Genomic DNA, 26591 nt, shown 5'->3' with positions numbered 1-26591 from the left:
CCACTCATGATTCATCTTGAGTCTGTGTAGAAGACGGGGACCGCATGCAATTCGCTTGTGCGAAACAATAAAGTGTAGTTCTTATCACAACTACTCTTCCATCCATACCTGCGACCAAAGCCTGACGCGAGAGAAGTTCACTCTCAGCAGGGGGCGCGCTCAGAGTCGGGCATCGTTACCGCCATCGAGCTATCAAGTGGGGGTGAAGCTCGGGCACGCCGAACAACAAGCGGGCGCCGGAGCTCCTACCGTTAACAAACCCACCCATCAGGGCAACCAACGAAACCAATCCTCACCCAAGTCTCAGCCTCTTGCACAATACATTGATCATAGCAATCACCGCTACAAATCATATATCAGCACTGCAAAGATCAACCCTCCATATCCTCGGAGCTGACTTTGGTGATCGAGAATCGATTTCGTGGATAGATTGAAAGAAAAGCTTCGGCGGGGTACTGTTGCTTGTATTTCCTCGGCGAGCTCCGCGCAAGGGCAAAAGTCATTATCGACTTGGCTATTATGAATCAACAGGTCTCACATTGTATATCCATTTTCCGGTCTCGTGTATATCAGCAATCCGTGTTGTATAACTGTGATGATACAGAGTTGCATTGGACACCAAAGACTTTTAAGAGTGGCAGGGTTGAGTTTGATAGAATCGACGGCTCAACTCTACCAGGGTCATCCAGACACTGATATCTTGTCGCATATATGTCACCCTTCGAAGATGAGTTGAGGCTATGAGATGTTTGGAGACCATCGTTCATGCCAGCAGACAAGCTTTATGTTCGTATGGAGTCGGGTGTTGCGTTGCTGGCCCTCCTGAACTACGATCGTACAATACCCAATTGACACTTTGGTTCAACGGAGAACTTGAAAGTTGCGATAGGATAAGAGAGCAGGTGCGCCCTTCTTGTATACGAAATTGAGTCTGACACTAGGAAATAGTACGTGGAGCGAAACACCATTCTAGCTTCGATGGCCATCCTTGATGCCCGCCTATCTGTGCGGGCGCTTCGGCAGCGTTCTCCCCATCGTCATTGCATTATTGAATGTGATGAAAATCAGCCGTAACCATATGCTTCGTGACAAACCGTGTCCCACCCTGTTCTGCGCCCGCTGTATGAAGGAAGTCCGATTATGAGACAGAGTCGACATAAGAAATACAAAGGAAAATGTGTTGTGAGAATTAAGGGAAAAAAGGTGAGTCCAGTATGGAGCATCTATCCAGAGCGTGAATTCATGGCGAGCGCGACTGCTGCGACGCTCATGGCAATAGCGACACCACTGCAAACGACGTTAGCATCCTTCACAATATTCAAGTTTATTCAAGGACTTACGCTGCATTCTGCTTGCCACCACAAAGACCGACAAACCAAATGAAAGCCATTGAGCTCATGCTCTGTTTGGGAGTGCTTGATTTGGAAGGCTTTCCATTCTTAGCAGCATCCACGCTCTCGCCTTTCTTTTCTGCCTCTGCGATCTCTCTGGGTGATGGGCGATTTGCGATGTGATCTGTGACATTGTCCTCACGAGAACGACGGTCTCCACGTTGAGCAGGCTGCTCCTTCGAATCGGATGCACCATCGTGAGGTGCGGCCTTCGATCTGGCGTGCTCAGTAGGTGTCATGGGTGGTGTAGGTGGCCCCTGATTCGAGATTTCTGGGACGTCTGCAAACGAAGGAATGTTGGCAATCTCAGAAACATCCTGCACCTTGATGTTAATGGGAGTAGGATGTACGAGCGAATCTTTCTTTCCAACAAGCTTGACTGCGGGCGCTTCGTCTTCGTCATCTGTCTCTTCTGTTTCGTCGATAGCGTCGAGATGACTGAGATCGCTAGACTCATGATGAGGCAGCTCAGGGCGGGCTTGGGGAGAGAATGATTTGGTCTGAGCCAGAGAAGGCGAAGGCGGAGTACCGTCGAACACGTCGTCATCCTCACGACGGCGTGTTGCAGCACGCTGGATACGTGCTTGGATACCAGCCTCGTCAACAGGGAAGGGCTCAAGCGAGGGATCGTTGACGTCTTGGAAGTCAAAGTTGCGCTGCTTACGAGATGAGGGTGAAAGCGGGCTTGTTGACATGGGGTCCAGAGGGGAGATGCTCTCGTGACGGAACAAGGGTGCCTCATCCGGGTCTATGTCGCTTGCAGCTCCAGTCTCGTGTCTGAATAAAGGGCAAGGAGCGTCGCGTTCGTCGTCAGCAAAGTCGTCGACGTCAATTGCGTGCTCGACGGGCTCGTCGAAGACGAAGTTATCGGTTTTGAACGGCGTTACATGCTGGCTGTCCACGCGTTGGTATGGACCAGCTTCGTGCTCGAGGAGCGGCGGTTCTTCGTTATCCTCATCCTCTTGATCTTGTTGATCCTCCTTGTCGCTCTGGCCGGAACCGTCGGCGATCTGGATAGTCTCGTGTCGGAAGAGGTTCTTCTCGCTCTCAGGAATCTCATCGTCATCTTCTATTTCCGGGACAGAAGGCTTTTGCTCTGCAGTGTGTGCTGGTGCCGGGGTGTCCATCTCTTTTGTGGTGTGTGAGACCTGTGCTTGAGGAGCTTTCTCAACCTCGTGCTTGGGAATTTCGGCTTCCACGGTGTAGTGATTGTTGCGAATACCAGTTCCATCGTCAACTAGGGCATAGAAGTAAGCAACAGGCTGCCTCGATACCGAAACTACTTTGCTTACCAGTCGGCTTGGTCTCGTCAAGTACCCACCAGTCACCAGGACCGAGGCGGAACTTGTATTGGTATTGTCCAGGCTGAGCCTTGAACTCATGCTTGAATTCTAGTTCGCCGTCTGCCTTCTCCTCGTATGCCATCTCTATTGGCTCCCATTGCGGCTCGCACATGGAACCGGCAATGAAGACGGGAGGCTGCAGACCGGGGTGGCTGTAAAGGATCTCGTGTTTCTGAGCCATGGTTGATACGTCGGGTGCGGGTGATGGTGACGAATGCTGTGGTCCAATCCAAGATGGTCTGCTCGATGTGAAACTGGGCCGAGGCGACAGTCGTCCTGGTTTGTCAACAAACACTGGAGCTTGGAGGTGAGAAGGTGTGTATTTGTCCGATCGGGATACTGCAGTCGAAGTCATCGTGTCAGCTTTATTGCTCGAAGAATGCTAGCCAAGTAGGAGTTTGATAGGTTCAAGGACGAACTTGGAATTGAACAGAATGTTATATTCGGCGAGAAGGCAGGGGATCGTGGAAAGCACGAGTGATACGTACCGGATCTCGAGCCGAATCGACTCTTCGTTAGGCAGGTGGGCCTGGTCGAGCGTGTTGCCTTCCTCGACGATGTGTGAGATGGCGTGAGCCCGTAGTGACCAAAGCTCGCAACTCGCTCACTGTGACGTATTGTTGTATCGCCAAGGTATACGATGGCGATGGCAAGGATTGGAGGCAGGATTGCAAACAAGGGAGGATTGATACACGTCAAAATCAGAATGAAGAAACAAGAAAGGTAGAGAACGAAGCTACGAAACAGTCAAGAGTTGCGCACGCGCGATGACCAAAAAACCAGGAATGCGGAGCGGTTGTTACTCGATACTTGGTTGGGGCTACTCGGCGTGATGCATAGAGTCTCAACCATCGTTCTCGCTCTCGCCCACCTGTTGCTCTATGTACTTTTGCCCCGGCTCCTGACCGTTACGCACCTATCGAGAGAGCTCGAGGCATCGCACATGTACACACACAACAAAGCGCCTTGTTGGGTTAGCGAAACTTCGACATCACGACCACCGTTGAGGTTGTTGTCTATGTCTCTCATGTTTATCCCGCGCTTTGCATGTGGGGATGACGGCTTGGCTGAGCTAACCCGACCGTCACCCACATCCGGCCCAATCCGAGCGCACCCCAGAGCCGCATGTCGCCCTAAATGATCGAGTCCAAAGCCTCGCCGTTTTCCTATCATCTGAATTTTAGAATTGCATACCAAGTTGGGCATGCTTCTTCTTTGCAAAATGTCTCAACCATGGGTGACTTCTGGCTTCGAGCAACAATCTTATCTACATACTCCAGACTGCCACCGTTGGACAGTGCCATGTACCCCGAAATGAGTATGGTCAAGCGGGGAAGGGACACAAAGTATTCCTGCTTTACTATAATCGTAGATCCAATGGGCTCGCTAAACACTCGTCACGACTCGCGTGAGACTGAACCAGAAACAGGCTTTCAATTCCGTGTCTGCTTCGACAGCCGCTCGAGGCCTTGGTGTCGCTCCGTACACAGCAAATCTTCAGCAGATCCAATGTGTAATGCAGTCAGACGTTTGAAGGAAGACTGCCGCGGCGCTATTGTCGGCCAGAACCAAGCGCCAACGTTGCACTCCAGCTATCTGGGGCTGAGATTATCTATGACATCCTCTGCTTCTTGCGGTACGCATGCCGTTGCTGCTGCAGCAAATTTTCTCGAGAACTTGTGATCTCTGGCTGCTCCCACTTGCGTTCCTGGCCCATTCGTCCATGTGAACGCTCAGCATTACTATTGGCCGTAGCCAGAGTACTATTCGTTGGATGCTTTTGACCACCAACTCTGCCTTCCTCGGAGAAGATGTGGCTTTTACCTTGCTTCGATTTAGTCCTCTTTGGTGCTTCGAAGACATGTTTTGGTACAACTTCCCCTCGACCCGGTGTCTCGATTGATCGCGTAGCGACAGCTTTGTGCTTTCTCCTCTTCTCCAGGTCCACGGTCGATGTTATCTTCACAGAGTTGTCATTTACAGATTCTGGGCTTGGCAGTCTGAACCCGGTCGCCTCGTCTTCACCAGCACCGGGAGTCGTTGTTAGAGGAAGCGCTGCTTGGATGGACAGGACCTGGCTATGTGCTCGAGTCTCCCATTGCTTGATCTGGCATGAGACTTTCGAGACTTGATTTTCTAGATTGCGTATCTCAGATAAAATTTGTGGCAACATGTCTCGTTGCATCTCGCTCATATCGAGGATAGTAGTAACAGTCGGTAATGGTAAGATCTCTGTCTGAGGTTGCTCTTCTGGCGCTCGAGTCTGCGAATCTGGGATACCTGGACCTTCTGCTGCTGCATTGGAATCCAGACACTCTTCGTGGGGAGTCATGACTGAAGAAGATGCCGATGCATAGTGAAGTGAGGTATCGAGCTCATAGGTTTGCGTTCCTCGCGCTACGGACTCCGCTGCTCCACGGTAACCAGAAATTTGGTCATCGTCGTGGATGTTCACCTCTGGCGACATGCGTGCCTGATGATGGTGGAATTCCATGTCGTATTCGAACGTCTGCGTGCCCTGATCTTGGACCTCGACGTTGAGATCTTCCTCCCTTATCTCCTCGAGACTGGGAATCGGACTGGATGGCTCTTGGTCAATATGGACGATATCGGATAGCGAGAGAGGACGTCGGTTTTCCAAGGCTTCTTCGACCATTTCCTCCCTGATCTGCAGACTTGTGTCGTGTTTTCCTTCCAGCCTCTCCAGAGTATCGTCGACATTCGTCAGACCCTCCTTTAACCATTTCTCAGAAAGCCTCAACCCCTGATTTGTGCTCATCTGGTTGGTCAAGCATCGGTCGAGCGGCATTTCAGTTTCAAGCACATGTTGACTTTGCTCTCTACTGAAAGCTGTGAGGCAATTTTGCATAAGACCCTGATTCTTGAAGACCATGTACATCAAAGTCTTCACAGCACCAAACTCTTCAGTGATCTTATTACAAAGTTTGTCCCGCAGAACGTCTTCGTTCACCTGCTTTAGAGCTATGGAGTCCAGGCGCTGTCTGATGGTACCTTGAAACGTGTTCGGACTGCCGTTCCGCTGTTCAGCAGTGACATGAATCTGCTGAACAGGCCGGAAGCTCGCCTCGCTGACTGGCGATGATTCGACATTGCCTTGACCACTGGTCACTACTTGGACGTTTTCGAAGGCAGGTTCATCGCCGTTCAACGAGCCTGAAGCGTCTGCGGCAGAAGTTGTTGTTCTAGTTTCGGCTGTTATGCTCAATACTCTTTCGAGCTTGGAGCCGAATGCTTTGAATTGAGGGCAGAAGTCTTTTATCATCCAGTTATGATGGTAGCTCACTTGATATTGAAATTGATCAAACTTGCTGCATAGGTTGTTCAACATGGTTTCGTGGGCATCAAGCTTATTGCACAGTTTCTGCATCATCTGTTCGGCTGTGATTTTGGTGGAGGTTGGTTCTTCGTTTGGATCGGGCAAGACTTGATGATGTACAACGACACCAGGTCCGTTTGCCAAGTAGCCATTGTAGGGATACTGTAGTTGATGGATCTGAGGAGCCAGCGCATCTGTATGATTATTGGCTCGATTATGTGTCTGAGGAGCATATTGATGGTAGTATCCACTGTCTTGCCTTTGATGGACCGGCGCTTGGAATACTGCTTGCATCGGATGCTGAATATGAGGATCATGCAGATGGTCCCGGACAGACGGTGAGGTGTGCTGGGGAGCTATTACTAAATAGACCACTGGACTTGTGACCGAACGCTGGATTGTCCTTGTATGACATTGTGGGAAATTTTGTTAGATCGCTATGCTCATTATTTAGATTGCGCATATAAGTTATGAGGCGTTCGGATCGCCGTTCAAACGCTTCATAAAAGGTTTGTGAAACAGGCACGATCCATCATCGAATTCTGTCCATCAGGGTAGGCAAGCTTGCCGCTCTTGATTACCAGCACTTCTGCGACTACCGTCCAAAACTTCTCGGTGGACTGGTCCGCCCACACCTCATCATGTCGTTACTCGCTGCTGGTACACGAGTGTCACGGCGCATGCTGACGGCGGAAGTGAGCGCTTCCTTTACACAGAAGCGCACCAAAGCAAGAAGGGCACCGAGCCAGCGTTGGAAGGACAGAATAAAGAGGCCAGTCGTATACACCCACCAAGAAGAGATGGAAATCGCTGCTGAACAAAAGTTCAAGGAAGCCTTCTTGTCTGCCCAGAGGGAGGATCATGAGAATAAGCCGGACTGGACTGTCGAAGAGAAGAGAGACTTCTTACAAACGACTCTTGATGCAGCTGTGGCCATGACCCACACTCAAGCACTGTGGCTTGCCAGTTGGCGCAAAGATAATATCGAAACTGGACGCCCACTGGAAAAGGGATTCATGCCAATGATCGGGATTGTGCCTAACATGACACTCGACGATGCCTACGACCTCAGCTTCATCTTACGCAACAAGGGAGGAGTGTCGTGTGGCAAACAAGGTCGCCTGATAGTCAAGCTATGCGCTGAGAACGGCCATGCAGAGGCAGTGGTCCAGGTCGTTGCATCTGCGTTACGCCAGGATGCGACAAAGCCTGGTATCATCAGGTCTCGCGACGTAATGATGGCTCTGGACCGCTTGCGTGATATATCAAAGACAGGCAACGTGCGCGCAATCGTCATGGAGGCCAACGTGGCTCGTCACAACGGCAACATTGGCCAGGCTATCAAGCTATACGAACAAGCTCTCGAGCGGATCGTCAAAGAAACAGGGCCGAATCCCAAAGACAAGTACGCAAACATCAAAGACGAATTTTCCTCACCCTGGATCGAGCTCGCCTATCTCCACGTCAGTCGGGGACACCATGTCGAAGCCATGAAAGTCTACATGGTAGGGCTAGAAAGAGATGATCCAATGGCATACTTCAACCTCGCCCGTCTAGACTACTACATGGCGGGCAACCAGCACACAACCGACTGGCTATACAACATGACAAAAGCAGCCGCGAGTGGCCACTACAAGGCCGCCCACGAGCTAGGCGAATACTACGCAAACTCCCCCTGCCCTCCCACAAAAAAGGAAGTACCCTTCCTCGAGAAGCTTCGAGGCTTTGCTACCTTTATAAACCAGTCCAACCTCAACCTCAACCCAAAGGTCCAAATACACCAACATGAGCAATTCGCAAACACACCAGAAAAGCGCATCAAACTCGCGCATTACTGGCTCAATATAGCCCGATCAAACTACTACTTGCCCGCCAACATAACGCTGGCAGAGCTATGTCTGCAGAAATTCATATATCCCAAGGACACGCTACTGAAACCCCTCGACCCCTTTGGCCACAGCAAAGATTCTGAAGCCATTGAGAATCCACTTTTCAATCCCAAGGAGGCGCAAGCCATGTTGTACGAGGTCATGATAGCAACTCTTGTCATCGCAGAATCAAAGGCTAGATGCGAATCACATGCCCAGTACCTCTATGAAACGACCCCCTGGAGTAAACACGAGGAAGTGCTCGAAGTGGTGGAGAGCCAGGAGACATTGCAAGATCTCGAGGAACAGGCCGAAATGATAGCCGATGCAGCAGGTATTGACATTACAAGTAGTCATAAGCTATTGGAAGGAATACTTCGCGTGGGATTCTTGAGGCCCCACAAGGGCGAAAGAGGGCAAGGTGTCCTTGAGATCAAGGAGGAAGAGCGGGTATAAGCAGAAGATGAGAAAGCGACAAGCTAAGTAATTCGATGATAATAGGGAAGTAGGACAACTCCGCTCCTTCGGTCTAAAGCTGCTGCCGTCTCAGCCTTGTTCATCCCAAGTCTAGGTACTGGAGTGTCTGCCCCCAAGGCATACCGAACTGCCGAATATCATCCCATGACTGATTTCATGATTCGCTCTAGCAGATGCATGAGTGCCTTCAAGGCGGAGTCCAGGATGTTTGCGACTATGACTGTCGGGGGTAGAGTGATGTTGGAACCGTCGATGCAGTGTTACTGATGTATGCCGATCATAGGAATGTTTTGGTCAAGTTCAGTCGTCGATCGAACATGTCGTGATGTTTTCCCAGAAACCCGCAGATTCAGTGTCGTTTGGGAAGAACGGACTAAGCTGATCGCCATTGTGTGTACCACTGGCGTTGTTGCTCCAAACTCGGCGAGACGTATCGCTGCCCCAAGATGTTTCCTAGACCGTGTCGTATAGTCCGCTTGACGGGATCGTAAACAGCCATGAGAGAGTCTTCTCTTACACGGGTCCCATCCACGTTGGCTGTGTTTACGCCCCCCGGTTCGTCGGTTTACTCCTCGCTCTCAAGTATGTATGATAGTTTGTGCTTTGCGTTCTTCTAGTCGCTGTTGGTGGTGTTGATGGTGGTCTTTTCCGGGCCGTCGGACGTGTTCTGTAGACGCTTCGCGAGCTGTTCGAGCAGGAAGGCGCGTTCGAGGCGCATCTTCATGATTGCCCTGTTCAGACGAGCCTTGCGCTGACGAGCGGCATCGTTGGCTTCTTCGACGTCGTTCAAGCGGCGCTTGAGCTCGATGCACTTGCGATAGTAGGCCTTCTCGACTGACGGCGCGAGCGGCGTGTTCTGAGTTGCTTCTGTCGGGTTGATCGTCAGTGAATTGATTATGTACAGCTGTTGAAGCGAATGCGCACCTGGGGGAGCCATTGTTTTATTATGGTATGCAAGATGACCTGGATGGATGGAGATAGAGAGTCGATGGTGGATGATGATCCCCCAAGCTTCCTTCCTTCCCTGTTATGCGCTGTCGGCTGTCGCTCGCCTTGGCACCTTCCAAATCAGCATACCAATCAGCATACCAATCAGCGACATCATACTTCCATTAACTTTATCGACACGACGTTGAACTTTACCAATCTTTACATATGTGTCCATAGCCTCCCCATCATTATCCAGATTTCTGTCCCACAGCTTCCTCCTCGTCTCACGAACATTTCTTATATAGATCGCATCACCTCCCTCACCATGCTTACCGTACATCATATGTGCGTCTCCCAATCGGAGCGCATCGTCTGGCTCTGTGAAGAGTTGGACATCGAATATGACTTGAAACTACACAAGCGGAGCCCAATGTTCTCTCCACAAGAGCTCAAAGACCTCTACGAGATAGGCACAGCTCCCGTCATCCAGGACGGCGATCTGACCATGGGAGAGTCTGCTGCTTGTGTCGAATACATCATTCACAAATATGGCAACGGTCGTCTCGCTCTACCACCAACACACCCAGACTATGCCAACTATCTCTACTGGTTCCACTATGCAAATGGTTCTTTGCAGCCCGGTGTGAGCCGCTGCATGTCTATGAAGGTCGCTGGTCTCGACTCATCCAACGACGTCTTCAAACGCTATCAAGAAAGGCTGGAGCTCTACCTGCGACACATGGATGGCCATCTGGGCCGCGGCAATGAATGGCTGGCAGGCAAGGAGTTTACTGCTGCAGACATCATGACCGTATTCACCCTCACCACCATGCGTACATTCTATGGCTATGACTTGAGCTCATACAGCAACATTTTGGCCTATCTGAAACGGGCTGTTCAAAGACCTGGCTACAAAAGCTATCGCGAGAAGGGAGAGTCCAACCTTCCTCTCATGATAGATGGACCCGCTCCTGAGAACTTCATCGAAAAATTGAAGGCAAAGTCCAAGGCGTAAGGCGACAAGGCGACATGTTGCGTGTGAGCGGCTACATCTACTTAGTTGTTCATCGAGACTTCGATGACGGATCTAAATTCGCATTAAACCATGTCATATTGTGTCAGTATCTTATGACTCGCATCTACTAGGACATGCATGTACATCCACGCTGAGGCAAACATACCCACCTCATGTGTCGTGCCGCGATGGTTCATGATCAAAGATTGACCTTTTGACCGAGGCTTCGTTGAGGGGAACACAACATGAACCCCTCTCCCAAACTTCCAGCGGTCATAACCCCGCCTTCTTCAACACCATCATGGAAATCAAGGTTGACGATCCGCCCAGACATGAACGCGCTTTTGCTGCAAGGAAGTGGTTCGGCGTGAAGATGTCACGACTCGGCCGTTCGACATCCGGAGGAGGAGGAGGAGGAGGAGAAGGAGTGAGCACAAGATATATGTTCGAGCCTCGGTCTCGGTTTCGAACATTGGAGACCTTGAAATCTACTCCTAGGAACCTCACTCATATAGCAGTACTATTTAGTATCACGCCCAATCGAACAAAGATCGACTCACCACTCTCTTCCTGATAAATCTCACAATATGGCCGGAGACATGCCCTGGCCTGAGGTGCCCATAGGCAACAAGAACCATGCAAATGCAGCAGTTGTGATTATTGGTGCTGGTATATCTGGTATGTCTTCCACACGTCAATTTGACATCGGAAATGTCGTGACTAAATTTCATCACTCCAGGCATGTGCACAGCTATCGACCTAATCAAACAGAACAACTGCAAGAACTTCATCATCCTTGAAAAGAGTAGTGGTGTAGGCGGCACATGGCACGACAACAAGTACCCAGGAGCCTGCTGCGACGTCTGGTCACAGCTATACTCATACTCGTTCGCTCAAAAGAGTGACTGGACACGCGAATACCCTGGACAAGAAGAGATTCTATCCTACCTGATGAGCGTCGCTCAGCAGTACAACTTGTACCAATACGTTCGTTTCAACACCACAGTAGAGAATGCAGCTTGGGATGATGAGGCGAAGAAGTGGAAGATCCACGTCAGTACTGCAAAGGGTAGTAAAGATGCAGAGTTCAACCCAGAGTACGACATCAACGCAGACTTTTTGGTCAGTGCTGTGGGTCAATTGAATGTTCCAAAGTATCCTCAGATTACTGGATTGAAGGACTTTAAAGGCAAAGTCATCCATTCTGCTCGTTGGGACTGGAGCTACGATTTGAAGGACAAGAAGATTGCTGTCATTGGAAATGGTTCGCAGATTTCCTTTTCAATCACACGTAACCCATGGCTAATATGTTACAGGCGCCACCGCGGTTCAGATCATCCCAGAAATTGCCAAAGTCGCCAGCAAAGTCGGTGTATATCAACGAACACCGAATTGGCTCACACCTCGACTCGATGCACCCATCCCATCATGGACGAGAAGCCTGTTCAAATACGTCCCACCAATCATGTGGAGGAAACGTGCTCTGATGATGGACTTCCGCGAGTCCTTCTACTTCATCATCGGCGACACCTCAGGAGAGGGAGCCAACCAAATCCGACAAATGAATCAAGAAATGCTAGACGCCTCATTCCCCAACGATCCCGAGATGCAGAAGAAGTTGTTGCCGAGCTACAATCCAGGTTGCAAACGCATCATTATAAGCGACGACTACTACCCAGCCCTCGCCCAACAAAACGTAAACCTCATCACCAACGGCATCTCCAAAATCACAGACTCGGGCATCGAAGTCGAAGGCGGAGCACACGAAACCTACGACCTTATCGTCCTCGCCACAGGCTTTGAAACCCTCGACTTCATGCACCCCATCGAAATGCGCGGCCACGCATCAAACACCCTCTCCTCAGTGTGGAAAGGCGGCGCAAAGGCCCTCTACGGCATCACAGTACAAGACATGCCCAATTTCGGCATGCTCTACGGCCCCAACACAAATCTTGGCCACAACTCCATCATCCTAATGATAGAAGCTCAATCTCGCTACATCAATGCTTTGATCTCTCCAGTGCTGTCGGCAAGAAATGCAGGAAAAGCATTGTGTATTCGACCAAAACAGGCGAGGATGAACGAGTACAACGAAAAGATGCAAAAAGAACTTTCAAGCTCTGCTTTTGCGGATCCGAATTGTCAGAGTTGGTATAAGAATGACGAGGGCTTGATTACGAATAATTGGAGTAGTACTGTTGTCGAGTATCAAAAGATGACGTCCAAAGTCGAATGGGAGGATTATGAACTCGAAGGTAGTGGGAAAGAGGTTCTGCAGGGTAAGAAAGTTGAGAGACTTGGGAGGGTTAGAGAGGAGAGTGTGGTTAGTAATGGTGTTTTGGGGGCTTTGGGTATGGCTAGTGTGGCTGCTGTTGTTGCTGCTGGGTGGTTTGCCAAGGGGGGTGGCAAGTATATCTCTAGTCTCAGGATTAGATAGAAAGGGTTGAGCAATCAAAAACTTAGTTCCATGCCCATACAAAACACAATTCACCTGACAATGCTGTGACCGGCCATGGTGGAAACATGCAACTGAATCAGAAACACACGAGACCTACAATGTTTTGTTTGGCAAGGAAAGCGAGAAGTGGAAAAGTCTCTTGTTTGTTCAAATCAGTTCAGGGGATAATCTCAAAACGCCCACTCTAATGCATTTCGTTTGTTTTCTTCCTCCTCTTTCTTCTTCGTTTTGTTTGCCTGCTTTCCACATGCGTCTAGGACATTCGGCGGGATTCTTGTCCCTCTTTCCTCTTTGCCGGTCTTTCCCGTATATCGCTTTCTTCTGTATGTTGTCGTCGTGTTGTATCATCTGGATATCGTTTTCAATAGATCCCCTGTGTCCGATACTGAAAAGTGTCATAACTGTGTTTTTTGTCACAAATGTCAGCCAAAAATAAATGAAGGAAATCAAAAAGCCGGGCAGAAAGAGAAAAACAGGCAAGCACAACTTACAGCCTAGTGTAATAACTCCCAGCACTTTTTGCAACCAACTCATCACAATAAACCCCTGCTTCCTCTTTACTCTTTTCCAACACAAATCTTGCACGCAGAGCAGCGACGACTGCAACAACGCCTCCGCCACTATAACACGGCATTCTGCTTTCTCTGCCCATCAACTCTACCAACATGACGATACGTTCAGCTTCCCTACGCAACGCTTGGAAAGCTTCGCGCATATACGTCTTGAATCTCTTAAACGCAGGGGCGTCAAAGCCACCCAACACGTCTATATATTCTTGTGTCAGTTTAAAGGGTGCGGCTTCGAAACCCATGCTTCCTGGTGTGTTTGAGAGCATGAAGCCAAAGTCTATGTGTACAATGTGGCCGACGTTGTCGATGAGGATGTTGCCGTTATGTCGATCTTTGAGCTGCAGGATATAGGATATGACACTATATGCCGCGAGAGACTTTGCGAAATTGTCAACGGCAGAGATATATGAGGCTGTTTCCGGTGCGCCGAAGGTCTTGATAAAGTGATCGTAGAGGGTGGCCATTCTCTTCTTCGGATTCGTGCCTGCTGCGATGGAGGATAGGGTCAAAGAGCGCTTCAACGAGTGTAGAGAAACACCATTGGTAATCGTTTCGATCAGACCGGAGGATTCGCCAGTAACCAAGATGCGCATGTTCTTGACCCACACATCGCAATTTGCTTCTTGCCAGATCTTTGAACACACGGCGATGAGTTGACATGCAAAGGCCTCTTGACGTAGATCCGCCCCCGTCTTTACAATCATGGAGATCAAATCCCAATTCTTCATCCAGCCGTACGGAGAAGAGCGACGGATACGTTCCTTCTTCGTTTCCCAGGCTTCGCCAAAAGTTGCTGCCGAAGGATCATCTCTGTCGCCCTTTCTCTGCACACCTCCAGTCTTGATATCATTCTCCATGCGCGCGGCTCCGGCATTAGAACTTAAATTCGGATCTGCGTCTGCTGCTTCCAAGGCCGGGTCTTCGATATCGGAAGGTTCGGCGTGAGAGGCGATATTATTCGCATTAGCCATGATGGCGTCGAAGTTCGTGACGTGAGCAGTGTCATCTGTGTAAAAGCTTTGCTCCTCTAGACTCTGCATACTCGCAATAATTCTCGCTTTGATCGCCGCTACTTCGGCCTTCGGGCGCTTTGAGCTGCTCGAGTCGAGCTGGGAGAGCATGGAAGAGGCTGCGCGCATGTGTGTTGCTAGAGCGGAAAAGTCTGGTTGGTCGGGGGCTTGCGAGCGGCCTGCCGCTGAAGCATAGGGAGAAGGACTGGCGGATCTGCTGAGTGGGAGATCCGAGTTTCTGGGTGTTGTGAGACTTAGTGATGATAGAGTGCTAACGCCACTAGACAGTCGAGGCAGCTCCCTCAGCATAGCGGCGTTGGAAGGGGTATGCGATCTAGAAATGTTGCGCGGGGTGTCGCGTGCATCCAGTTCTTGCAAAAGTGCAGGGCTGGCCAGATCCCCGGTCGCGGGCTCAAAGACACTATCATTCTCGACGGGGACTTCGGTCTGGTAGCGAACAGATTCTCGTGAGGCATCTGTAATGTCGAATAGTCGACGCTGGGGCTTCCCTTTTTCGAGCATCAGTTTTGTCAACAGCTGTGTGTTCTGGTCAGATTCTGGATCGAAATCAAAATCTTCACGCAGGACTTCAACCATCAACAGATAGGGCACCCTCTCAGCACTGTTGAGACTCGTGGCTTCAGCAGGATTGAGCCTGACAATGCGATGATGTTGACTGCGACTTGGACTGCCGTCTGGAAGGGTCGCAGGGCAGAGAAGAGGCACATCGACTTCTGCGGGGAGGTCCTGAGCGATCAGAGCAAGCTCAGCACGAAGAGCGCTTAGTCTAGCAGGTTTCGGTACGGCGACCAGGCGATTAGAGATATCCTCCAGAGCGCTCAAGAACTGTGTCTGACTTCGAAAGTAGTTCGAACGGAGCATGCGGATCTTTTGCGAGCGGGACATGCTAGACAGGTTGACAGCCTTGGTACTAGCAGAGTGGCGGCGTATGGAGGCTTCTGTAGGACGGCGAGACAGACGCGGCGGCTCGGGAGCAGGTTGTGAGGGGAGCTCGGGTAGGGACGAAGTGCTTGCAAAGGCCTGGTTGTTCTGTGTTGCGCGCAGTGCCTCTGCCATGGCACGGTTCCCGGGCGAATCTTTGGAAGGAGTTGGGCTATCCTTGGTCAGTACTGACAGAGGGCGTGAGGCTTTTCTTGGAGTCGAGGTGCCTGGTGGGGTCGAGGCTTCTTTCGACGGCTGGGTTGATGGACGAATCCTCCTCGTGCGGCCAGGGGCACCCGAGACAGTGTGACTTCTGGAAATGCGCTGTGGCTGTACGTTGTCCGAGATGGTCTCTTCGACTGGACGTGGCCTCCTAGCTTGCGCGATGGCCAGCGGGCCAGCATGACGAGGGAGGAACGGCGCGGCTATGGCACCGAGCACAAGACTCGAGAGCAGTGTGACGGGCAGTACATTCTCAGTGATCTTCTCTCGGCGGGCGGGCTCGGACGAACCAAAGACGATTCGCTGGACTCTGTTGTAGATGCGACGGCATGTCTTGAAAGCGTTGCACGTGGGCGTTTGGGCGAGGTCGCGGAGGTACGTCTGTAGAAGCCAGAATGTCTGTATACGGCATAAGCATGAGGCAGTCGAGTGGTCGGGTGCGTTGCAAGGCGCGTCGTACCAAGAGGGCGCCATTCACCGACTCTTCGCATAGATCGAGGATGAAGTCCTCGAGGGCCATGCTCTCGTTGTCCAGCGACATGACCAGGTGGCATAGCTGCGGCAGGAAGAACTCAATGTCCTCATAGCTGAACTGCCGCAGCTTGGAGCAGAGGACGTATTGGATTCCAACATGGTCGGCGTATCGAGCCAGATAGGCCACAGTCAACGACGGGTCCCTGTTGAAGTGTTCCGACTCGATGAAGCGCTCGAGCAAGTTCCAACTCATCGAGTCCGGTCAATGAGCATATTCTTGTATATTGTAATGGTCCAGCAATGCGATCCTTGTGCGACGCCGTCTATCACGTCGCGTATACCGCAAGAAGACACCGAGGCCTGTCGCAGGGTCCAGACATCATCAAACTTCAAGATCCACCTTCTCCTGATTCCACCCGTCCACTTACCCTCCTCGACCACAACAGCTGGACTTCACCATGGCACTTGCATCCGCCGTTACTACTATTGTACAATGCGAATTCCCCTATTCTATCGTCGAATTATCCACCCCTATCCCATCTGCTTCATCTGAACATTATCGTGTAGGATGCATGTTTTCGGGAAGACCGATACGAGTACGAGCAAATCCTCTGCCCCGACCACTATGACTACCCCTCTTCCTTGACTGCATTCATGCACTCTCATGCCTATATTGTCCCGCAACGAGGCATTCTGACTGCACTCCATCTGCCCCACCTCCGCTGCTTCTGTCCATTATCTCCTCAATCCACGCCTGCGTACAGATCGACTATAATGTTGATGACAGCCACGATGATCTCGGCTGCGATGAGTACAATCACAATCCACTCCAAGTATTCACCTGCACCTTTTGTTAGCTCAAGCTCGACATGCCATATTTCTTGACTTACCATGTGAATGTGTCAACTGGTCCTTCAACACGGCCAGAAGATCTGCAATCACGTCCAGTCGCTCCGTCAAGAGACTCACTCTCTGGTCCATCTCTAGGTAACTTCTCACGGCCTGATAAACAGGATCCAGTTGCGGTTCTGCCCACATGAGTTCTGGTGCGTCCAGCACTGATCCTTGAAGATGGATGTTGATTCGTAGAATAAACAGCTCTCCGATTTGCATGTTGATCTCCTTGCGTGACATGTTGACCTTGCCCGTAAGCGCAATCTGTGCTGGAATCTCCTTGTTGACGTCGATCGTGTTGTCTACCAAGTCTTCGTATAATGATGTCTGTGAAATCAATTAGCTCCTCGTGTCTGCTCGTGGCCTGACTGTATGCGAACCTTTGTGCTTTGTGCCAGAGCATGGCTGATGGCCAGTTTGGTCATGTAATTCTTCTTTTCTCTCAAACTGATAAAGTCATTGTAGATTCGAGCCTGGTATTCCTTGGTGTAGTAGAAGTTGAAATTTTCCTGTTGGATGTCGTCTTTTGAGAGCTTCTCCGTCTCGAATTTGGCAAGTTCTTTCAAGAACTTTTGTTCATGTTGGACAGACATGCCCCATATCACCACCACTCCGTACTCGAAGCAAAAGACCTCGGGAACGTGAACAGTCGTGTCGAAGTCAGGTGTGTCGTTGTGCGGCATGATCAGAGCCTCGCTCGATGTAGAGGCCTCGTGATTGTCCATTATTGCCGACTCTCGGTTGTCATTTTGCAAGTCCAGCAGATCTTCTCGTCTCCTCTCAGCATTACCTTCGACCTCGATGGCACTGTCGGAGAATCTGCGTTGAGCGGTAGAATGTACAACACTGGGTTGGTCTTGCTGCAGTTCCGACTTGGCGTTGTATTGGTAGGGCGTGTATATGCACTCGTCGAATTGCTTTGGTGCAGCCTTCTTAAGTTTGCGTCCCTTGAGAAAGCGCAACAGATCCTCCATACGGTATGAGCTGGCTGTGCAGTATGCGGTAACACGAGGCAGCTTGTCTCTATCGTCCTTGCCCAGCCTTGCGGCATCGCGACGGGCAGTGGGGTCTTTTATCCTGGTGAACTGCGAGTAAACATCGCGACCACTCTCTTCGTCGGGACCGTCATCCCCGTGTTCCGGATTGGGTAAGAGTTTTAACTTCTGAGCAGTCCTTGTTGTGCGTTGAGGACCGATCTTTGCGGCGGGAATACCGGGAGCTATCGTCAATGGAGCGCCTTGACTGTTTCTTCTGCGGAGTTTGCTGTTGAGGGCCGAGAGCATGGGCTGGCTACCATCTCTCGGCGGTGTATTTAATGTTGAGACTGCGCCTGTTGAAAGCGCACCAGATGTCGGGAACATGGGTCTACGGGGTGGCGGGCTGCTCGTCGCAATGGTGGGATTGAAAGTAACGCTGCGAGCAGGACGATCGGGCTTCTTCGCCAGGAGGGGAGTCGACTCTGCTGTTGTCGCCATGATGAAGATGGGATGTGAAGGGTTCGACGTGGAACAGCCGGTGAGAGGGTCGAATGTTGACACAGGCCTCGCTATTCCTGTAAGAATGGTCGAAAAGTGAGCGAGCAAATGAATCAAGGCACAATCCTCTTGGACGTCGAAGACCAAGCACGCCGTTCCGTCCAGCCTGGGCGTTGCAACTTCCACTTCTTTTTCTGTCAAAACGTCATCACCACCACGTCCGAGCTTTGTATAACAACCCACGTTTTTCTCCACCAGCTAAATCATCTTGCATGTGACGCTTGCAGCTGTCGATGAGCACCGAGCTTTTGACGCATTGCAACCACGTCTACCGTTACATCTTGTCTCACCAAACTGCTTTCCGAATTGTCTGATTGTGAGCAACACATGTGCCTGGTTACAGCTCATTATCGCCATGCATCATCATAGAGGAGAGTGGTTGTGACAGTATCCATCACAAGGGAGGACTCCAACACGAGTCTGGAATGGGACGCTCTATTGTGTACTCATCGCATCTGAGTGTGTACATCTATCTCGATTCTACTATTTCCAAGCCGTAGCATCATCCCAGGATGGCAACACGTACGGCATGTTGTCCGGTGCGTGTTCGGGCAGCTTCTCGGTAATCAGCTTCATCAACTCCCTGTATATGATCTCGTAGCCTTCTGGGTTCAGATGAAGACCGTCATGCAGCATGTCGGCAAGCGCCTTGTTCTGCTCAATCTCACTTGATCCAGGCAACGGCTCGCCCTCCTTCCAGCCAGCTTCCTTCATGAAAGCAGCCCAGACATCGAGAACAGGAATACCAAACTCCTGTCCGATTTGGCGAACTGCCTCTGCGTACTTGGCCGTGTTTGAGGCAGTACGTCTCATCACGTTGATACCGTTTGACTGGTCATGCGCAAGCGCCTTTCTCTCCTCGATCGGAGGCGGGGTGAGCAGGATAAGCTGAGGCTTATGTGCTTGCAGCTTGGGATGGTTGACAATGTCTGTCATGTTCTTCTTGTACTGTTCGAGATCAACAGTCTGAGAGAACCCAGGTGTGTTTGGTAACCGAGCGTCATTAGCACCCAAGAAAATGGTCTGTATGGTTTAGCAACTGTTGTGTACCCTACGATGGACATGCCGAACTGACCATCAAGCGGATGCGGCCCTGCTCAGGAGTTGGCAGAACACGATCCAATACACTCAAAGCCTGTGTAGTATTGTATCCACTGAGGTAAGTTATTAGATAACTGTCGTTGACAAAGTGGAAAGCACGAAATACCTGAAGCCTCTGTTGACCACATCGAGACGACGAATGTATGCTATCACGTCTTAGCAGCGAACATCACATGTCACTGTTGATGCATACTATCTTGCAGAGCTGGTGTCCAGCCAAACCCCTTTGCTTGGCTCGCGGACTGTTGCGTGATGGAATCGCCGAACAAGATGAATTGTTCCATGATGGACTTTTGCGTGGAGAGTTCGATGATGAAACAGACAAGGAGATGTACAAAGCACTAGCGTGATGATATGGCAACTGTGGAGAGGAGTGGAGTTCACTATACGACGGGATTTGGCGGCTCATCGGATAAAAAGACGGAGGAACTGATAGCCACTTATCTCGGTCCTCAGCACCGAAACTGTTTCAAGTCATGGTCGTGTCAGACTTGAAGGATGTACGGATGAACGAGTCCAACATGTTTGCAAGTACCATGCGACGACGGTGAGGGCGAAGCGGCTAGATAAAAGGAGAAGCAGACACGGGTGGAGAACAGGCGAGTTTTAGGACGAGATCTGGAGGTGATATTCAGCTGCTGTCCAGTCACACCGCTCTGATGGCACTTGGCGGGAGCAAGCGCAGGGTCTCAAAGCTTAAGCAGATGGTCATCTGCACTTTTAGAACAGGCATGCATGAAGAAGTGTGAGAGAATGTGAGCACCGTCGAGATTTGGCAGGTCTGAGCGATAAGCCAGTCGAGCCCCTTGAGACGTTCTTCATGTCATGAGCCCCTCAGATGGAGTGCGAATGATCACATGCCAAGGCTCGAGTGGCCCATCGCGTCAGAGGGCACAGTGGATAGTCAGGTAGCGACTCGAGGGATGGCCAGCGGTCAAGGGGGCACTGATGCTCTCTCATCTCCGAGCTGTGGCCTACATCTTGTCCGACATCCTCTCGAAGCTGCATCTCGGCAGACATGGTGCTTCCTCGTACATATATGCACATGCAACTAACTTAACCCCTAATGCCGAAATCTGTAGCCTCGTATGCGCACGACGCAGACGCCTTTGACGACGATGATATACCGGGTACTCCAAAGAGCAGTAGGGCCAGCACGGTGCGACGACATGGCCGCCGCCTCGCCTCGGACTGGGATCTCAGGAGCAGACTTCCCTCACGATTAATACTCGACGACCATGCTTCCTTGCTGGACAACCCTGATGGTCGACCCTCATACCGCGCTGTTGCTTCGGCGCCGCAATCCCCAAAGAAAACATTCCGCAGGAGGAACAGTGCTCCTGGTGTCGAAAGACGTGCAGGCACTCTCAGCTCTCGAGTTGCGAAGGCTCTCGGAGCTGAGACGCATCAGCCTGAAGGTGTGCATCTTGCTTGCTGGGGACTACCATTATGCTAACGCATTTTATAGAAGACGACCACCAAAACCTGACCGATTCTATATACCGTGATGACCGCGTGTGGTACGACCAGTACACGAGTACCGACTGGGTTCAAGACAGCATAAGCGACGCCTTCCGCTTGAAAGAGTTGCGTAGCCGTAAAGGCTTCAGGGGCAGAGCAGAGGCTCTGTTTGATTCCGCTCAAGGATGGATACTGGTTGCTGTCATCGGATGTGTTACCGCAGGTATTGCATATATTGTCGACGTCTCGGAATCTGTTATATTCGACCTGAAAAGTGGCTATTGTTCTCACACATGGTACTACGGAAAGAGAAGTTGTTGTGGAGGCGCCAATACTTGCGATGCATGGTCTCGTTGGTCATTGCGTCTGACGCCTGGTCCTGAGGAGAACGGATGGTTTGACTATGCTGCTTTTGTCGTGTGGGTGATAGCTCTATCTCTAGCAGCTTGTCTAGTCACCCTGCAGACAAAGACTGCCATCAGTTCACCCGTCACTCTGTCCACGCTGGATGAGAACCTTGCCGCGCATCCACCAGCTACTGCTGAGGCAAGGAAAGATAGTGACGGCAGTCCCATGGGTCGCTTTGCAAAGGCCGCTCAACGTCCTCCGATGATCTACTACCCGGCGGCTGGAAGTGGTGTAGCTGAAGTCAAGGTCATTCTCAGCGGTTTCATTATTCGCGGTTATCTCGGTCTACGAACTCTACTCTTCAAGACCTTGGGCTTGATTCTGAGTGTTGCTTCGGGCCTCTCAATCGGCAAAGAGGGCCCCTTTGTTCATATTGCGACCTGTGTCGGCAATGTGGCTTGCCGAATGTTCGAAAAGTATCATGTCAACGATGCGAAAAGGCGAGAGATTCTAAGTGCCAGCGCGGCAAGTGGTGTTGCTGTTGCGTTTGGCTCTCCTATCGGAGGTGTTTTGTTCAGCTTGGAAGAAGTCAGCTACTACTTCCCTCCGAAGACCTTGTTCCGAACATTTTTCTGCTGCATTGTAAGTTTGCCGACCTACTGATTATGAATGCAAAAGATGACTGAATGTTCACAGGCCGCAGCACTATCTCTAAAGTTCCTCAATCCTTATGGAACCAACAAGATCGTTCTTTTCGAAGTCCGATACCTCCAAGATTGGCAGTTCTTCGAGATGGCCATTTTCATTCTCTTGGGTGTCTTGGGTGGCACACTAGGAGCACTTTTCATCAAGGCATCTCGCCTGTGGGCCACAACTTTCAGACGCATCCCAACTATCAAGAAATATCCTGTACTTGAAGTCTTCTTGGTTGCTTTGGTTACTGGACTTGTCAGCTTCTGGAACAGATACACTAGGATCCCGGTTTCGGAGCTGTTGTTTGAGTTGGCTAGTCCCTGCAGTTCCTTCAGCTCTTCTGGACATGGCCTTTGTCCTACTGAGGAGAACATTCCCAATGTTATTGGCTACCTTTGCATTGCATTCTTCATCAAGTCCGCACTCACGATCGTAACATTCGGGATCAAACTACCTGCTGGTATCTACGTGCCATCTATGGTGGTTGGTGGCCTGCTTGGCCGTATCGTCGGCCATACAGTACAGTTAATCACGCTCAAGTACCCTGAACTGGAAATCTTTGGAAATTGTCCCGCGAACGGCAACCCTGAATCGTGTGTGGTGCCGGGTGTGTATGCGCTCGTAGCAGCTGGTGCGACCATGACTGGCGTCACCAGACTTTCTGTCACTTTGGCAGTCATCCTGTTTGAGTTGACCGGCTCGCTGGAGCACGTTCTTCCTTTCTCCATCGGTGTTCTGGTGTCTAAATGGACAGCTGACGCGCTCGAGCCACTAAGCATCTACGTGAGTCCACAGGCATGGTTCCATCGATTTTGTCATACTAACATGGTCCACAGGATCTGCTCACAGACATGAACCATTACCCATATCTCGACGCAAAATCTCATCCTCCATTCCTCGGTGACTTGGGTGACATAACCCACGCGCCCAACCCAAAGCGTCTGATCGACATTTCATCTTCACCTTTTGTACACTCTCACCAGCTTCGCAGCAAACTAGAGTATATGCACATGGCCGGCGAACTCGATGGCGGTCTCCCTATAATCAAGCACGGCATCCTCGTGGGTATAATCCCAGGCCCAGATCTCGAATTCGCTCTCGACCATCTCGGTGAAGATGAACACGATGCCATGTGCTACCTCGGCCGCCCTGCATCTCGTTTCCCTTCCTCCTCTGACGCTTCGTCACCCTCGGATTCTATGCACATCCTCGAGTCTTCTGATGCGGAAATCGGCCGTGGGTTACGAGATGGCGAGCTAGACTTTAGCAGCTGTGTAGATCCCTCCCCCATGGCCTTGGATATAAAGTCCCCCCTGGAGCTGGTGTTTGAGTGTTTTTCGAAATTGGGACTTAGGTATTTGTGTGTGGTTGATGGGGGTAAATTCGCAGGGTTGGTGCATAAAAAGGCGTTTGTACGTTATGTCAAGGAATTGGAGCATAAGGAGAGGAAAGGGGAGCATTGATGTGCTTTTTTCTTTTCCTTTTTTTTTTTTGGAAGTCATGAGATTCTGGAATGGGTTTACATGGAAGGGAAGGCATATAATGACATGGTTGATAAGATGAGTTTATTGCATATGAAACGGTTTCTTTGTCATAAAAAAACATCACCATTCTTCTTTAGAAGCCTTGTTGAGCATGCCACTTGTCTTGCCAACCAGGGAAGTAAGGATACTCATCCAATGTCACGGGTTCCCAGTCCTTCTCCACCATACCCTTCTCCTTCTGTCTGCTGTCCATCTCCTGCAATGCAGGGATAACAACATGTTCTGTATGCCATGTCCCTTTGTACTCCATCAACTCCTTCTTCCCCTCCTTCAATACCTTGAGCATTAATCCAGGTATATACGCCTCGTGCTCGAACTCTGTCACAGGAGTGAATAGGCATTTGAAGTTAAACACCACACCACCAGAGAGGGGTAGACGACGTAGCGTTTGCCAATCCACACGCAAGTTCATATCTGAAATCGTATGGTCGGGGTTCTGTGTATTGCGTAGTGCTGCATGAGGGTCATTGGGAGGCATGAACAAAGGTTCACCAACCTCTAGCCCCCAAGAACCTCGTTGAATTGGTTTATCCGTTGGCATTTTGGCGAAGAATCTGCTTTTTTTTTTGGGTGATCAGTAAAAGTCACCTAAGGGCCGCGGAACAACAACATTACCTATCCATTGAAAACTCCATTTTTTCCTTGTAATCGGGGATGGGTGCGTGTATGTCTTTGAGATCTTTTCCAATCTTTGAGGCGACACTCCATCCTAGAGAACTACAGATTACACCTGCTCTGAAGTTATAGTAGCCAGTCTCTGGATTTCTGAGCACGATTGCAAAGTCCTCTGGTACATTGTTCAACAGCACTTCCAACGGATCCATTTCCCTCAGATTTGTGATCGTGTTTAAGATGTTGTTGTGGAAGAGCAGGGCTTTAGAGTCGATGGTGAAGTGTGTAGGGTAACGGGAGCAGAGGAATTGGAGACACATTTCCATGAGTTCTTTGCAGGCGATTTCTGAACCGGGGAGGGACTGAAGGATTTCGGAGCCGTGGGTTGCGTAGAGGGACTGGCGTTGTTGGATGCGGGTTGAGTATGTCGAGTCGAGTTCTAACCACCAGTCTGGTTCGAGCTTTTTGTATGCTATCGATAGAGAGGAACGTCAGTTGTAAGGTCGGGGTGATGGGGGTTGTGTTGATACTTACACATGGTTTGATGGTATGCCCATCTGATCGGGCGGTATGGTCTAGCCTTCGCGGTCTTGATGTCGAAGTCGGTATACGGGGCAGGTCTAGGTACACCACTCAGAGTTGCGTAGTCTGGGAAGTTGCCTAGAGCCTTGATTTCTTCGATGGTGAAGCCAGTTGGTGTAGAGTACTTCTTGTATTTAGGTGCCAGCACATTGCAATCGTATGGAAGGCATCTCTCGGTGTTGTGAGGAAGCTCACTCAGACCCTTGCCTGACTTTCCACCGACGCTGAATCGACCATCGGTGAGTTCGGCGAGAGCTGAACGTCTAGATGGGGGGAATGTGTCGCGGTATTCTTGACCAGAAGGCAGAGATGTCTTTTCGGCCAGCTCACGTTTTGCCGGAGATGGTGATCGCGGAGGTGCCCATGAAAGCTTACGCTGTCTATCGAGGCCGAATCTGCTCGACAGTACAGTTCTTTGCCTCTCGTTCGAATTAAAGTATAAAATGGTGACAATTGCGAACACAACACCGAGTATGGATAGATAGAGACCCGCCATGTAGCTGGCTTTGGAAGAAAAGAGGGGAAGTTGAAAACGGGATAGATGGTTCAACCACGACGTCAGATGAAAGAGTAGGATATTATAACAGACAACAGACACGATTGAGGATATAGAGAACGTCTTATGTGTGACTTGATAAGAAGATGAGAGAGAGACAGACTCCGACCACGGAGAGACGGTGGCAGGAAAGCAATACAGTACCGACTTACCTTGCCTGAATTAGGGCGCATATGAGTAGCAAGCCATCTCGATCGAACCATTGGAGGAGGCAGATACCAAGGGCAGAGTGAGATAAGTCGCGATAAGTGGACGCGGGTTTTTGGACTGCTTCTGGAAATGCATCAAGCAGGGTCGGCAGCAGGCTTGGCATCAGAAAGTTGCGGGGTTGCGCGGCGTCAGTGAGTGAGTGAGGGCACGAGGGGTTCTCGAAAACAAGCTCTGGACTTTTCGTCTCGACAAAGATAAGGAAAGCAACAAGGAAAACCAATCATGGGTGACTCTGATCTTGAACAAGTAAGTAAACACGATCCTCTGGCAGTTTGTACCAGGACAGAAATGATCTGACTTGGCATTCCAGATTAGGCGTGCGCGCCTGCAAGAGATGCAGCAGCAAGGCCAGGCGGGCGGTCAAGGTGGTCAAGGGGACCAGCAAGAGCAGAAGCAGCAGCGTGAAGGTAGGAATATGCACTGCAGTGTTTTGCGAATCTACAACTAAAACGATCGTGTTACAGCCGAAGCACGCGCAAGCATCTTGTCGCAAATCCTCGAACCCGATGCCGCAGACCGTCTAGGTCGTATTCGCCTTGTCAAGCAGTCGCGCGCCGAGGACGTCGAGAACAGACTCATCATGCTGGCTCGCAGTGGTCAGCTCAAACAGAAGATCAGCGAGGCCCAACTCAAGGACATCCTCGGTGCCATGTCCGAGCAGCAAGAGAAGAAGGAGACTGTCAAGGTGTCGAGAAGAAAAGGTGGATGGGATGATGACGATCTCGAGGATCTTCTGAACAGTGATTGAGACCATCCGGCACTGTCAACGATCTTGTTCAGATCGCGCCTCCCCAGCGTCCGACCGCTCCCCCATCCTCCCAACTCTGCATGTCCTGCAGATCGAACACGCGACCACGAACCATACCGTCCCTTGAGTCAATCCGCATGCTCACACGCGCTGTACTTCGGAGCGTTTCTGACCATAACCGCTACTCTTGAGTGATCACGAGATAGCCGTCGGATCAATAATACATATCTTTGGAACATCATCTTGGTCCTGGGCCTTCTCTGAACCAGCT

At 50.6% G+C, this 26591-nt stretch overlaps 12 protein-coding genes across 12 annotated transcripts; 5 read left to right on the top strand and 7 right to left on the bottom strand.

Moving 5' to 3' along the window:
- Positions 1–995: 995 nt before the first annotated feature.
- AUEXF2481DRAFT_630793 (uncharacterized protein) lies at positions 996–3338 on the bottom strand. The gene is made up of 4 exons (XM_013490172.1): positions 3223–3338; positions 2684–3073; positions 1341–2628; positions 996–1287 (listed from the first exon to the last, which is right to left on the bottom strand). The coding sequence occupies exons 2-4, from the start codon at positions 2913–2915 to the stop codon at positions 1224–1226; spliced, it is 1584 nt and encodes a 527-aa protein (XP_013345626.1). The 5' UTR covers positions 2916–3073; positions 3223–3338; the 3' UTR covers positions 996–1223.
- A 599-nt stretch (positions 3339–3937) lies between these two features.
- Positions 3938–6507, bottom strand: AUEXF2481DRAFT_38513 (uncharacterized protein). Its single transcript, XM_013489984.1, has one exon. The coding sequence runs from the start codon at positions 6363–6365 to the stop codon at positions 4347–4349; it is 2019 nt and encodes a 672-aa protein (XP_013345438.1). The 5' UTR covers positions 6366–6507; the 3' UTR covers positions 3938–4346.
- A 150-nt stretch (positions 6508–6657) lies between these two features.
- On the top strand, positions 6658–8574 carry AUEXF2481DRAFT_631039 (uncharacterized protein). Its single transcript, XM_013490171.1, has 3 exons — positions 6658–6843; positions 6902–8444; positions 8511–8574. Exon 2 carries the CDS (start codon positions 7007–7009, stop codon positions 8393–8395), a length of 1389 nt encoding a protein of 462 aa, XP_013345625.1. The 5' UTR covers positions 6658–6843; positions 6902–7006; the 3' UTR covers positions 8396–8444; positions 8511–8574.
- Positions 8575–9029: 455 nt separating this feature from the next.
- Positions 9030–9353, bottom strand: AUEXF2481DRAFT_3776 (uncharacterized protein; the record flags this gene model as incomplete). Its single annotated transcript, XM_013489827.1, has 2 exons — positions 9030–9283; positions 9341–9353. 2 exons carry the CDS (start codon positions 9351–9353, stop codon positions 9030–9032), a joined length of 267 nt encoding a protein of 88 aa, XP_013345281.1.
- Positions 9354–9671: 318 nt separating this feature from the next.
- Positions 9672–10361, top strand: AUEXF2481DRAFT_3775 (uncharacterized protein; the record flags this gene model as incomplete). Its single annotated transcript, XM_013489826.1, has 1 exon — positions 9672–10361. The coding sequence occupies one exon, from the start codon at positions 9672–9674 to the stop codon at positions 10359–10361; it is 690 nt and encodes a 229-aa protein (XP_013345280.1).
- Positions 10362–10948: 587 nt separating this feature from the next.
- On the top strand, positions 10949–12798 carry AUEXF2481DRAFT_46562 (uncharacterized protein; the record flags this gene model as incomplete). Its single annotated transcript, XM_013490006.1, has 3 exons — positions 10949–11039; positions 11101–11625; positions 11678–12798. 3 exons carry the CDS (start codon positions 10949–10951, stop codon positions 12796–12798), a joined length of 1737 nt encoding a protein of 578 aa, XP_013345460.1.
- A 508-nt stretch (positions 12799–13306) lies between these two features.
- On the bottom strand, positions 13307–16289 carry AUEXF2481DRAFT_3773 (uncharacterized protein; the record flags this gene model as incomplete). Its single annotated transcript, XM_013489825.1, has 2 exons — positions 13307–15961; positions 16023–16289. 2 exons carry the CDS (start codon positions 16287–16289, stop codon positions 13307–13309), a joined length of 2922 nt encoding a protein of 973 aa, XP_013345279.1.
- Positions 16290–16779: 490 nt separating this feature from the next.
- AUEXF2481DRAFT_3772 (uncharacterized protein) lies at positions 16780–18405 on the bottom strand (the record flags this gene model as incomplete). The annotated part of the gene is made up of 3 exons (XM_013489824.1): positions 16780–16877; positions 16927–17257; positions 17311–18405. 3 exons carry the CDS (start codon positions 18403–18405, stop codon positions 16780–16782), a joined length of 1524 nt encoding a protein of 507 aa, XP_013345278.1.
- Positions 18406–18865: 460 nt separating this feature from the next.
- AUEXF2481DRAFT_38509 (uncharacterized protein) lies at positions 18866–20297 on the bottom strand. The gene is made up of 4 exons (XM_013489983.1): positions 19760–20297; positions 19673–19712; positions 19541–19619; positions 18866–19488 (listed from the first exon to the last, which is right to left on the bottom strand). The coding sequence occupies exons 1-4, from the start codon at positions 19848–19850 to the stop codon at positions 18949–18951; spliced, it is 750 nt and encodes a 249-aa protein (XP_013345437.1). The 5' UTR covers positions 19851–20297; the 3' UTR covers positions 18866–18948.
- A 718-nt stretch (positions 20298–21015) lies between these two features.
- On the top strand, positions 21016–23531 carry AUEXF2481DRAFT_64062 (uncharacterized protein; the record flags this gene model as incomplete). The annotated part of the gene is made up of 3 exons (XM_013490033.1): positions 21016–22017; positions 22072–22851; positions 22905–23531. The coding sequence occupies 3 exons, from the start codon at positions 21016–21018 to the stop codon at positions 23529–23531; spliced, it is 2409 nt and encodes an 802-aa protein (XP_013345487.1).
- A 154-nt stretch (positions 23532–23685) lies between these two features.
- AUEXF2481DRAFT_63866 (uncharacterized protein) lies at positions 23686–25302 on the bottom strand (the record flags this gene model as incomplete). Its single annotated transcript, XM_013490017.1, has 3 exons — positions 23686–24169; positions 24228–24696; positions 24759–25302. The coding sequence occupies 3 exons, from the start codon at positions 25300–25302 to the stop codon at positions 23686–23688; spliced, it is 1497 nt and encodes a 498-aa protein (XP_013345471.1).
- A 492-nt stretch (positions 25303–25794) lies between these two features.
- On the top strand, positions 25795–26320 carry AUEXF2481DRAFT_3767 (uncharacterized protein; the record flags this gene model as incomplete). The annotated part of the gene is made up of 3 exons (XM_013489823.1): positions 25795–25818; positions 25883–25979; positions 26037–26320. The coding sequence occupies 3 exons, from the start codon at positions 25795–25797 to the stop codon at positions 26318–26320; spliced, it is 405 nt and encodes a 134-aa protein (XP_013345277.1).
- Between the last annotated feature and the right edge of the window lie 271 nt (positions 26321–26591).

This window comes from Aureobasidium subglaciale (assembly GCF_000721755.1).
Source record: "Aureobasidium subglaciale EXF-2481 unplaced genomic scaffold scaffold_6, whole genome shotgun sequence".
Lineage (NCBI taxonomy): Eukaryota > Fungi > Ascomycota > Dothideomycetes > Dothideales > Saccotheciaceae > Aureobasidium > Aureobasidium subglaciale.
The sequence above is the reverse complement of the archived record's forward strand: the minus strand, read 5'-3'. Positions and strand labels throughout refer to the sequence as shown.

Bases quoted from the DNA above. Each gene is read 5' to 3' on its own strand.
- AUEXF2481DRAFT_38513 (XM_013489984.1), bottom strand. From the start codon at position 6,365: ATGCAAGCAGTATTCCAAGCGCCGGTCCATCAAAGGCAAGACAGTGGA.
- AUEXF2481DRAFT_631039 (XM_013490171.1), top strand. From the start codon at position 7,007: ATGACCCACACTCAAGCACTGTGGCTTGCCAGTTGGCGCAAAGATAAT.
- AUEXF2481DRAFT_630793 (XM_013490172.1), bottom strand. From the start codon at position 2,915: ATGGCTCAGAAACACGAGATCCTTTACAGCCACCCCGGTCTGCAGCCT. The intron at 2,629-2,683 runs GTAAGCAAAGTA...TCTATGCCCTAG, and splicing joins TGACGAGACCAAGCCGACTG to TTGACGATGGAACTGGTATT. The intron at 1,288-1,340 runs GTAAGTCCTTGA...CGTCGTTTGCAG, and splicing joins GGTGGCAAGCAGAATGCAGC to TGGTGTCGCTATTGCCATGA.
- AUEXF2481DRAFT_38509 (XM_013489983.1), bottom strand. From the start codon at position 19,850: ATGGAACAATTCATCTTGTTCGGCGATTCCATCACGCAACAGTCCGCG. The intron at 19,713-19,759 runs GTATGCATCAAC...AAGACGTGATAG, and splicing joins GACACCAGCTCTGCAAGATA to CATACATTCGTCGTCTCGAT. The intron at 19,489-19,540 runs GTCAGTTCGGCA...TAAACCATACAG, and splicing joins AGGGCCGCATCCGCTTGATG to ACCATTTTCTTGGGTGCTAA.